Source organism: Hemiscyllium ocellatum, chromosome 5 (genome assembly GCF_020745735.1).
Source record: "Hemiscyllium ocellatum isolate sHemOce1 chromosome 5, sHemOce1.pat.X.cur, whole genome shotgun sequence".
Classification (NCBI taxonomy): domain Eukaryota; kingdom Metazoa; phylum Chordata; class Chondrichthyes; order Orectolobiformes; family Hemiscylliidae; genus Hemiscyllium; species Hemiscyllium ocellatum.
In genome coordinates, this window is record NC_083405.1 from 113662268 (window position 1) to 113675435 (window position 13168).

Sequence of the window (13168 nt, forward strand, 5' to 3'; positions counted from 1 at the left end):
TTTTGCAGGTCAGCAGATCAGCATGTATAATGACATCGCAATTGGTAGTAAAACTTCTAAGGTCGCGGGAAGCAGGAGCAGCAGTTGATGTAAGAACATGGCCTCCTGTTTTAGACACAGGTAGGAAATGTGGGTTCAGAGATTAAGTGCAAGAGGCAGTATTGCACTCCATTCCGTCCTTGGTAGGTTGTTTTAAAAGAAAAATATCCAGTTTTATAGGCTTCCATCATGATGCATAAACATTCAGTGATGCATTTTAAGAACCTGTTGGTAAAATGATGACGCTGCATTGTCAGATATTAAATCAAATATTTATGAATCAAATGGAGCTTTATTTACAGGAGCCTAATGTATGGGAATGCCTGTGTTATTTTTTTCACGGTCCAATCCACTCATATTTTGCTATGAATCATTAGTACAAACTAATTTATTGTCTTAATTTTGTGTAACTGTTCAGTGTTGAAAGTATTTTAATGCCCTGTAAAAGTGTTAAATCATTTGAGTAAATATCAAGACAGTGTATTAAAAACACATACAAGATGAGAAACAATCTTATATTAAGTTGAACATTTTACATTTTGGTTCAGGCAGTATTGTTGTGTTTGATATTTGAGAAACAAGGGTGATGGCCAAGACATTTTGCAGTAGCAATTAAGGAAAAAAGAAGTTTTAATTATTGAAAGCAATTTGGGAAAAAAAATGTGTTTATGGGACAGATGTCAATTTTGCAGTGCACTGCCATGTGTATTTACATAAAAAATGGCCATTGTTTGCCATACTTTATAATAACTCATTTTAGTTTGTTTCATTAGAGTTTAAAAGGGAATGGCAGTTTTTGATAGACTGAGAAGGTTGTTTAATGGTTCATTGTGTCAGCCCGGGCTTCCCAAAATAGGGGTCATGAGCTGAAGAGCTGATACAGGCTAAAATTCTGTTGGCTTTAGCTCTGAGACAGGGATGGACAAAGTGGAGCTCCAACTGAGCGACAGGAGTGGTGCTTACTCCTGTGGTGCTTAGTCCAGGAGTGGTGCTTACTCCTGTGGTGCTTACTCCAGGAGTGGTGCTTACTCCAGGATTGGTGCTTACTCCAGGATTGGTGCTTACTCCAGGCGTGGTGCTTACTCCAGGAGTGGTGCTTACTCCAGGAGTGGTGCTTACTCCTGTGGTGCTTACTCCTGTCGCTCAGTTGGAGCTCCACCTCTGCAGCCCCGCCTCTGCAGCAGACTCTGCCACACCCCCACAGCCCCTATTTCCCCTGGATGTCCCACTTTTTCTACTATCACACTGGCTTTTCATGACAATTTTCAAGCCTTCAAATGGGGGTCACACTCGGAAAGGTTTGGGAAGCTCTGGTGTAAAGTGTTTAAAGTCATACAAGAAAGTTTGGATGAATAACTGTGATATTTAACTATGTAAAATTTATACCACAGCATCCATAGTGATTTAAGGATAAAATAAAGATTACAGTAGATCGCAAGATATGTGATGATCCAATTTTTTTTGCACTAGAAATCATCTTTAGGTGTATACTCAGCAAACAAGTCAATCCTCCTCCTCTGCTAATAAATGGTATGCTTGCACATTGGAGTCCACCTTAATTTTCACCTGAGAAATGCATGCTTCAATAATCATATAAAGGTCGCCAGCACCCTGGCAATGTTGTTCTACAACCTCTACCATCAGGGAGAAGGTACAGAAGCCTGAGCATACATACCAGCCAGTTTCAAAACAGTTTCTACCCTACTGTTGTTAGAATACTGAATGGACTCACAAACACTTAACATTCGCCTGTACCTGTGTTTTTGTTTTTGCCACTGTTTGCCTGTTATTTACTTATCTATACTCCTTAACTCTGTGATCTGCCTGTAATGCTCACAAGATAAAGCTTTTCACTGTGCCTCGGTAGATGTAACAATAAATTCAGTTCAATTCAATTGGCAAGCGCAATCAAGCCAATAACTGCACGTGGTGATGAATGAACAAAAATGGATCCTTTAGCAAAAAGAATAAGGTACAAAGCTGCTTTCAAGCTAAAGTTAGTAACGTTTGCTGCAGCGAGGGACTTCAGTATTGGTGAAAAGAGTGTAAGAAGAACAAAAAAACAAAGAAAATTACAGCATAGGAATAGGCCTATCGGCCCTCCAAGCCTGCGCCGATCCAAATCCTCTACCTAAACCTGTCGCCTATTTTCTAAGGATCGGTATCGCTTTGCTCCCTGCCCATTGATGTATCTGTCCAGATACATCTTAAATGACACTCTACCACCTCTGCTGGCAATGTGTTCCAGACACTGACCGCCCTCTGCATAAAGAACTTTCAAATCAAATCTCCCCTAAACTTTTCCCCTCTCACCTTGAACTCGTGACCCCTAGTAATTGAGTCCGCCACTTTGGGGAAAAAGCTTCTTGCTATGAATCCTGTATATATATCTCATGATTTTGTAGACTTCAACCTCTGTCTTTCTAATGAAAATAATCCTAATCTACTCAGCCTCTCTTCATAGCTAGCACCCTCCATACCAGGCAACATCCTAGTGAACCCCCTCTGCACCCTCTTCAAATCATTCACATCCTTTTGGTAATGTGGCGACCAGAAGTGTATGCAGTATTCCAAATGTGGCTGAACCAAAGTCTTGTACAACTGTAGCATGACCTGCCAACTTGTGTACTCAATACACCATCTGATGAAGGAAAGCATGCCATATGCCGCCTTGACCACTCTATTGACCTGCGTTGCCACTTTCAAGGAATAATGGACCTGAACACCAGATCTCTGTGTACATCAATTTTCCCCAGGACTTTTCCATTTTCCATTCACTGTTGAATTGGATCTTCCAAAATGTATCACCTCACATTTGCCCAAATTAAACTCGAACTGCCATTTCTGTACCCAACTCTCCAATCTGTCTATAATTCTCTGACAGTCCCCTATACTATCTGCTACTCCACCAATCTTCATGTCAGCTGTAAACATGCCAATCAGACCACCTATACCTTCCTCCAAGTCATTTATGTATATCACAAACACAGTGGTCCCAGCACAGATCCCTGTGAAACACCGGTGGTCACAAGTCTACATTTTGAGAAACTCCCTTCCATCACTACTCTCTGTTTCCTATTGCCCAGCCAGTTCTTTATTCATCTAGCTATTACACCCTGGACCCATGCAACTTCAACTTTACCATCAGCCTACCATGGGGAAATCTTATCAAATGCCTGACTGAAGCCCATATATATGAAATCTACAGCCCTTTCCTCATCAATCAACTTTGCCACTTCCTCAAAGAATACTATTAATTTGGTAAGACATTACGTTCTCTGCACAAAGCCCTATTTCCCATCACTGATGGGATCTATTCCCATTTGGAAGAAAATGGGCTTATCACTCAATATCTTCTCTAGCAGCTTCCCTACCACTGACATCAGGCTCACTGATCTATAATTAGCTGGATTATCCCTTCTTAAACAAGGGGACAACATTCACAATTCTCCAGTCCTCCAGGACCTCAGTCATGTTCAAGAATGCTGCAAAGTTATCTGTTAAGGCCCCAGCTATTTCCTCTCTCGCTTCTCTCAGTAACCTGGGATAGATCCTATCCTGACCTGGGGACTTGTCCACCTTAATGCCTTTCAGAATACCCAACACTTCCTCTCTTGTTATACTGACTTGACCTAGAATAATCAAACATCTATCCCTAACCTCAACATCTGCCATGCTCCTCTTCTCAGTGAATGCCAATGCAAAGTACTCATTAAGAACTTCACCCATTCTTTTCTGACTCCACGCATAACTTTCCTCCTTTGTCCTTAAGTGGGCTAACCCTTTCTCAAGTTACCCTCTTGCTCCTTATACAGAAGAACCTTGATTATCCAGCATTCAATTATCCAAATATCAAATTATGTCCCAATGCTCGGCTAGACTATGTTATCAGCTATTTGATTATCCAGAATTTGATTAACCGAATGAAATACTACCAGTCCGTGTCCTTCGGATAATCAAGGTTCCCCTGTATATGAATAAAAGGCTTTAGGATTTTCCTTAACCCCTTTTGCTAAAGATATCTCATGACTCCTTTTAGCCGCCTTAATTCCTCATTTCAGATTGGTCCGACATTCCCGATATTCTTCCAAAACTTCGTCTGTCTTCAGCCGCCTATACCTTATGTATGCTTCCTTTTTCTTCTTAGCTAGTCTCACAATTTCACTATAATCCATGGTTCCCTAATCTTGCCATTTCTATCCCTCATTTTCGGACGAACATGTCTCTCCTGCAACCTAATCAACCTCTCTTTAAATACCTCCCATGTATCAAATGTGGATTTACCTTCAAATAGCTGTTCCCAATCTACATTTCCCAGCTCCTGCCGAGTTTTGGTATAGTTGGCCTTCCCCCAATTTAAGCGTCTTCCTTTAGGACAGCTCTCGTCTTTATCCATAAGTATTCTAAAACTTACGGAATTGTGATCACTATTCCCAAAGTAATTCCCTACTGAAACTTGAGCCACCTGGCCGGGCTCACTCCCCGACACCAGATCCAATATGGCCCCTTCCTAAGTTGAACTATTTACATACTGCTCTAGAAAACTCTCCAGGATGCCATCTTCAATTTCTGTTCCTTCAAGACCTTTAACACTAAGTGAATCTCAATGTTTGAAAAATTAAAACGTTGTATCACCCTGTTGCTTTGACATTTTTACATAATCTGTTTCCATATTTTTACCTCTATCTCATGCTTGCTGTTGGGAGGCCCATAGTATAGCCCCAACATTGTTACCACACCCTTCCAATTTCTGAGCTCTGCTGATATTGCCTCACTGCTCAAGGCCTCCATCATGCCCTTCTTCAGCACAGATATGATATCCTCATGATCTGAGAGTGAAAGAAGAAAGAATCCACCATAAAGGAGCTGCCCAGCATCAAACGAGCTACAAGAACTGGCCTGACCTTGAGATTGTATTGTATGACCTTGTATTGATATAGGTCCTTGAAAATAATCAGAATGGTTACATTGTCAGCAGAAATCGAATGCATATTGTTATGAAGATGTGGGTGTACTGCACCTTTTCAGAAAGTTAAAAGCTAACAGAACTACCTGACAGCACCATGTATTCTCAACAAGATGCAATGCAGCATGTGGGGCACCAGTTCAGGTAGCTGAATGCCTGGAGACAAAAATGTATTCAAATTAGGCCAATCAGTTTAAATTATACCTCCCAAAAAACCAAACTCCAATCAAGTTTGAATTTAGTTTATTGACAATATTAAAAACCAATGAAACAATCCGATGGTTTGGAGTATAACACTGGGGAAAACTGAACAGTTGGATGCAGAACTCCAAAAAAAAAGCTCTCTTAAAGGTACGCTAATCGATCAGTCACCTGTGCAATAGAAATTCCTAAAAAGAAGAAGACCGAGAAAGAGTAGATTTGATGTCTGGCTGGTTTTGAAACTTGAATTTTTGGTAAACTTTAATTGGGGGTTTTATCGGACTAGTATTGTAGAAGGGGAGGGTATAAGGTTAGAGCAAGGAGTTGTAAATAGTTGTTAGTTAATTATTCTCTGGTATACTTTATACTATTAAGTAGCAGGTGGGGTGGCATGATGGCTCAGTGGTTAGCACTGCTGCCACACAGTGCCAGGGACTTGGGTTCGATTCCTGCCTCAGGTGACTGTCTGTGTGAAGTTTGCGCATTCTCCCTGTGTCTGTTTGGGTTTCCTCCCACAATCCAAACATGTGCTGGTCCGGTGAATTCACCATGCTAAATTGCCCATACTCTAGAGTTTTCTACACCCATAGGTGCATTAGTCAGGGGTAAATATAGAATCGGGGAATGGTTCTGGGTGGGTTACTCTTCGGAGAGTCGGTGTGGACCTGTTGGGCCGAAGGGCCTGTTTCCATACTGTCGGGAATCTAATCTAATGTAATCTTTAAGAAATAAAGTTGTTAATTTTTACTTTAAATAGTTCTTGGCTCTTGAATTTGCACAGATTACTTGTACTACATGGGATAAATCTTTTCTGTGTTGCTGGCTTAAATTAAGCAGGATCCTGTGTCATAACAATATATTTGCAGTCAGGGAGGCCAATCGAACTCTGAAACAGTCAAAGTTTCAGATCAACACCTAGTTGGTGTAATCACTTTAGAATCATACCCTGTAACCCTGCATTTCCCATGGCTAGTCCACCTAGTCTACACAACCCTGGACAGTATGGGCAATTTAGCATTGCTAATCCACCCAACCTGGGCATCTTTGAACTGCAGGGGGAATACTGGAACACCTATGGGAAGATCGTGCAAACTCCACGCAGATAGTTGCCCAAAGCTGGAATTGAACATTGCACCCTGGGACTGTGAGACAGCAGTGCTAACCACTGAGCCACCGTGCTGCCCCATGGAGCTGAAAGATCATGATTGCTCTAAGACTACCAAATGATCTTTGCAAAAGCTAGCACTTGCCAGTGATTCATCCACAGATACTGGCAAAAACCCATTGTGTCATGTTGGCAACATGAACAAAATGACGCAATTCGCCCAGCCATTGAATTGTGGAGTGGAAACTTATTCTAGTGAAAACCACAGGGTACAAGAATTCTAGATACACAGCTTTAGTAGCCTGAATGGATGATAGAACAAAACTCCCATGTTAAAAATTGTTCCTGGTTTTTGTGCATGTCCAAGACAGTGTTGAATAAATGAAGATGGAGTTGAGTTGTGGACTGATAATTCATGGAATATGTATCCCAGTAGCTGATGCAAATTATGGAGCTTGTTAGTCAAGATTTGTGGTGTTGAAAAAGCACAGCAGATTAGGCAATATCTGAGAAGCAGGAGAATCGATGTTTCTGGCATAACCCCTTCATCAGGAATGAGCTTGTTAGTGCAGGACATGCGTTGATCTTGTACAAATGAGGAAACCAAAAGACACTCATAGCGATGTAACAGCCAAACTGCTTTAATATTTGACCTAACATCCACAGTTAAATTTTGGATGTGTGCTTCAAGTTATTCAAGGATCGTGTTTACGTGAAATGAAATAGATTGGTCGATTGAGAGGAAATCTTCCCAAGGAGAGGAAATATGCAAGAACGTTTTGAGTCCAGTATGATGAGACTGGGATTCTAACGAAGAGTCATTATCAAACTCAAAATGTTAACTTGTTTTTTTCTGTCTACAGATGCTGCAAGACCTGCTGAGTTTCTCCAGCACTTTCAAGCGTTTATTTCAGATCTCCAGCACCAACTGTATTTTTGCGTTTATTTGGGTGGAAATATATGTGTGCTGCCCCACTCGGTCACTTTGCATTATTTTGTCATCAAATTGCGGGATATTGCTGGTGCATAGGCCAGGCAAAAAGTGCAGAATTTTCAATTCAGTGGATGGAGAGGAAGGTGATTTTTGTGGAGGGATGATTCTGAACAAGAAATTACCAAATGTGAACCAGAGTGGCTCCCTTCCACTGATGTCATGGCCAAAGTAACTCCAACTGAATTTGATAAATTCTTTGTGACAGATGCCGAAGACATTGAATTGAATGGATTTTAACATTTTATTGGGTTTCAAGATATTCTTGCAGAATTACTTGTTTCAATGTAACCTGTCATATTAATTTATTGAATTACCAGAGTTGGTTTATTTACTCACACCCCAAATGGCAATCAACTAAACTAACATCCAGCAGTTCACATTTTATACTTACCATATAAGGTCACCCTTTGTTTTCACAAGGATATCTCAGGGGTTCAAAGTTCAATTTAAATAGCACAATCTGTGTTATTTATGTCTTGCATATCAACGTGGGAAAGGGAGCTGCAAGCCAATCTTTAAAATTCAGCAATTACTTAATCACTGGGTTTTGCCCAGTTCAATGTTCTGAAATTTGTTTGGCAATATTTTTTCTTCTGACATTTTTGAAATTTGATGTTATCAGTGTTAAAGAAATTACCCAATTGCTGGTTTATTGGTCATTTTCTGTACCCATTTGAAAAATTGCAAAAGTCTGTCAGACAGTTATTTAGAAAATTAGAATTCCCTCCACACGCAATAGATCAAGCCCATTGGTTATTGTAGTTTTAAATTGCCCTGCTTAAAATTGTTTCGTTTTAAAATGTTCTTATGCCAGTTTCTCTGATTAATGTTGTAATTTATTTTTATTATGCTGTGTGTATTCATGAGACATCTCATTTAACATTGCTGTATTGTTATGTAGCCATTGTCATTTTGGAGTGTCCCCTGTCACTTCCTGAGATTCCCCTATTCAACTGTTCCCTTCTGGACCCTCCCCCAATTTAACCCTGACTCTCCCATTCACTGCCACCCTCCCACTTATCACCCTTCAACCTTATCCGCACCATTTCCCCTAAAACCCTCGCCCTGATGTGACAGTTTTCCCTGGTTGCCGTGTTACCCTACTTCTCCCTGAGTGCATCTTGTCAATGAGGTCTTTCTCCAGTTCTCTTGAACATGTTCCCACTAAACTGCCGACTCACACAACATTCCACCCTGCCTCCACTGTGATCCATTGGCATTTATTGTTGACCAATTCTCATCTGGGACTGTCATTTTTTTATGTTTCAAATCTGCAGAAATCGCCCCTACCTCAAAAAAACACTTGACACCACTGCCCTTGCTAACTAATGTCCCATCTCCACTCTGCCTGTCACCCTTAAAGTCCTTGAACATTGTCCATTTCTAAATCTGTGCCCTTCTTGCCATGACCTCCAACTTGAATCCTTCAATTGAGTTTATACCCCTAGCACAGTACAGAAATGTCTCTTATCAAGTTACGAATGGTGTACTGCATATTTGTACTTTTTAAGGGAAGCACACCTTCCTTGTCTTTCCCAATCTGTCTGCAGCCTTTGATATGGTCTACCTCACCATCTGCTTCCAGCCCTGTCATACAATTGGGAGGAATTGCACTTCCAATTATAGTCTAATAATAACATCATAGTACCACTTGCAATGGTTTTTCTTCCTGTTCCTGCACCGTTATCTCTGAGGAAGTGCTTGCCTTGGCTTCCTCTTATTTCTCGTCTATAGGCTGCCTCTCACTGCCATCATCTGCAAGCACAGCTTTCGCTTTCATGAATGCTGACAGCACCCTAGTGCTCTCGCATGAACACTCCTTTCAACTCCTTCACTGTTCTTGAATTATCAGACCTCCTCATCTGAATCCAGTATTGGAGGTGAGTAGACATTTCCTCCCATTAAATAATGAATAATTAAACCACAAAACCATTGTCTTCCATCTATGCTGTAAGTTACATTCTCTAGCTACCTTTTCCATCCTTTTCCCTCACAAATACCTGAAACCAAATACATTTCTGCGTAATCTTGATTTCATATAAAACCACATATTTAAGCTATCACTTAAGACCATCTACTTCCAACTCCATATCATTGACTAGCTTCACCCCATCTCAGTTAATTTGTTGCTGGACCACTCATTCATGCCTTTGTTACCATTAGATTTAACAACTCCTAAGTATTCTTAGCTGACCTCCCACCTTCTGTCCTCAGTAAACCTTAGGCAGTGCTGTCCACTCTGGTATGATCCCAGGTGTTGATAGTACTGGATAGTACTTTCCTGAATTAAATCTGGTTTGAAAATGTGTTGCTGGAAAAGCGCAGCAGGTCAGGCAGCATCCAAGGAGCAGGAGAATCGACATTTCGGGCATGAGCCCTTCTTCAGGAATCTGGTTTGACAGAGGATATACTTAACCTTAACATTTGGTTACCGTGCTGGTTTGTCATCGAAACATAATTCATACAAGGCTGGAAATGTTCTTGAACTAACAGATTTTCAGTTTATTAAAAAAAAATGTATAGAAGACAATAAGAAATACCTTGACACAAAAAGGTTTCAATCTGTTTTCCAGTGCTATCCGCTAGAAAGTCTCATTTCCAGAGAAATATCACACCTATCTTAGCTTTTAAAATTTTTTCTGAATTGACTCTTCCTGGTTTCTTTCACTTAAACTGTTGAATCTGTTTGTTTTATTTTTGGCAGTTCCTTTCTGAGTCCATTGAACTGAACATTTCACCGTTCTGATGGCCCATACTTCCTCAGTTCTGGCACCTTGAAAATACCTCTCTAAACTCACCTGGCCTAGAAATTCCATCGCCTAGAAACTACGCCTGCTGAGTTGGCTTGTTCTCCTTAACTGATTTGATGCCTCTGCTAGGAAAAACTATTCTGCCTTCTGCACTGGTCTAAGACTTTGAACCTAATGTCTTGCTGTCTACTTTGGTCAATTGTGCTCTTGCTTTATTAGCTTGAACATTCAATAAAAATATGTTGTTGCTAACATCCCAGAAACCTTTGAACCTAAATGCCACATACGTACACCAAAATTTATTATATTGTGTAGCTAAAATAGGATGTATAGAATGCAAAATACATTCTTGTACTTTCCAAACAGTGTATTGGAGTGATTTTGATGGATGGCTTGGTGGAACCTGTTAGCCCTCTCAAATGGTATTCTCAAATGTTACTTTATACCTTGCATTGCTGAATGACCACTCATATTCTGCGGTCCAGTCCCTTAAGTGTATTAATTTGTTTCCAGATGATTTGCCAAAGAGACGGCCTGCCCAGATTTATAAGCCCTCCAATCCTGACACTTTGGCTTACCTTGACTTTAGTGTATCTACGACAGGAATGCTAGCAGGAGTGAAGGTAAGATAACATTGAAGCTTTTGTCTCCTGTCTCATGAGTCTTTGTCTTTTCAAAAAGTCACTTTCATTTGTATGAAACACCTTGTCTGCATACCAAAAGAAATCTGCAGAATTATACTTGTAATGAGTGAAGTAAAGATAGGAACAAAGGGATGTAGACAGAGAATCATGAACATTTGTGGTTACTTGAATCCAAGTTAAGGCAGTTATCTGCAGTTTATGTATATTTTGGATACAGTGGACCAAATGTGCTGCACTGTGATACAGGAGGCCACAGAATCTGTGTGCCCACCCGCTGAATTGAGTTGTCTTAGAGAGGAAAGTTGCTTTCTAGAAGTCCTACCTTTCTGGCTGAGACACCAAAACCTGATCGCAAACTTCCAGGGGTTTTTCAGAGTGATGCTAATGGAAGTCTGGTTGCAGGTCTCCACTTTTTCACTCTGCTGGTTTGTGATTTTGTGACAGTGAATAAAGGTTTTTAAAAAAAAGTTGGGGAGAGAATATTCATGCTTAATATCTGTTTTGTGCTCTCTGATATGTGCCCTGACGTGGATTTGAGTAGCTAAATAATACTGCATTTGTGTGGTGGCTAGCTTTAAGCTTTGTTTGTATAAATTAAGCTAAATTACATTGTACCATTTTGTATTTTTATTAGTTTCTTTATAACATAAAAACGATTCATCATTTTTTGTAGTCCATGTGATGAGCTTTCTGATTGGTGAACCATTTTGATTGTTTTGCATCTTTCAGGCTATTGTTAATCTTAATTATCATTGGACAACTTTGTAACATCTTGTAAACCTTTTTCTAACAAAATAGCTTTCTTTTGCTAAAGGTAATACTAAGTACTTATACACGTCCTACCAGAATGGTTCACTCATTACGTAATCACTGTCCCTCTGTAAATATCATTTTTAGAATTGCCTCTTTATAAAACCAAAACCAGACATGTTGCAGTGTAAAGGTAAGGGTTGGCTTCACAAGATGAGTTCTGATGCTAAGATTGTTGATGATGAAAAATAATGTTTAAAAAAAGTTAAAGTTTATGAAGTTTATTTTGTAAGCTGAAAACTGATCTTTATTTTTAAAATTGGGCATTTGACACACTTTCCAAAATTCCACTCCAAAAACGGTAAAGTTCCATCAAAACTGGGGCAGGTGACATTTTCATAACATTGTTTATTCACCGAACCATATTATTTTAGATTTATTTTAAAAACTGAGCAGTTTGGTTTGGTGTTAATACCTCTACGTTATTAAGATTATTGTCAACCCTTGCACTGGCATACTGCCTTGGTAACTGCTGGATAAACAATTAGATCATGAAATGCATTTTCTTTACACCGACTTGTTGGGTAATCAGATAGTAAAACAAAATGTGTTTTTTTAATGTGGCTTCGTACCAGTGCAACAATTTCTAAATAAGACTATGGTACATATAAGACATATCTTGGCAATGTAATTGATTTCTGAAATTCGGTTTTGAGACAACTTAGCACAAAGATTTACTTGTTATATTAGAATTTGTTAGAAGTTTTTTTTAAAAGACATTGTGTTCAGTCACAAAATAATGCCAGTGTTAGTTTTAGGCCTAAAGATCTTAAAATACTTTTGTTTCAGAAGTATCTTTGCAAATTCATAAACAAAGGATTTGTTATCTATATTGTAAAGCCTGTCAGCACATCGGTTTTGTAGACTTGTATTGCATGCAATGCATTTCCTTGTCTTTTTGTTATCATTTTTTTAATGTTTGTGCTAAAGGTATTCATGAGCATATTTGTAACATTTATATGTTTCATCTGATTATTTTTAAAATAGAATAAATGATACTTTTAAATTTTATATAATGATCCACTGAGGATCACTGCATGGTGTTGATCTAAATTTCACAGACCAGGAATGTTTCAAAGTCTGATTGCAGTTTTATGCTAAGTTGGCTGGTCTCACCAGGGTCAGTGATTGGGCCGTAACTGTTGACCTGTGTATCCATGACTTATCATGGGAACAAAAATAAACCAATGGCAACTCCAGTTTATGTTGGCTTTTGAATGCCTTATACTGGAAAGTTTTTGGCTTATCCAGGTGAATCCATAATGAGGCTCAATTGGAACACAGCCAGAATTGAAAAGTTTGTCAATACATACAATTTGTGTTCATTAAACAAAGATAGATGTCTTAATTATGTATTAGCACATGTGAGACAATGCCCTAGTATCAGCTGGCTACTCCGGTAAGAGGGAAAGAATAGCAGGAAGGAAACAAAAATATATTTTTTGTGTTACCAAGCTATGTGCAACAGCCTGTGGTTTGGGATGGTATGAGCTGGAACACTGTCACAGATTCCCTCTGGATCATTACGTGATCAAAGAACCTTAAAAACAACAAAACCTTAAATTAATTTTGAATGTCCATTGGTCTAACTGGCAACAAGTCCACTGCTTTACTGCTGAAGGTTTCAGAGCACCTTGACATTGTTCTTGCAATAAAATA

General features: G+C 39.4%; 1 protein-coding gene across 4 annotated transcripts in view; it reads left to right on the plus strand.

Moving 5' to 3' along the window:
• The window catches only part of LOC132815828 (disco-interacting protein 2 homolog C), a 608767-nt gene that overhangs the window by 515928 nt on the left and 79671 nt on the right, over positions 1-13168 (plus strand). For all 4 annotated transcript variants that reach the window (XM_060825111.1, XM_060825113.1, XM_060825112.1 and 1 more), the window contains 2 exons: positions 9-120; positions 10569-10678. In XM_060825111.1, coding sequence (XP_060681094.1) covers positions 9-120; positions 10569-10678 — 222 coding nt within the window. The remainder of the gene's footprint in view (positions 1-8; positions 121-10568; positions 10679-13168) is intronic.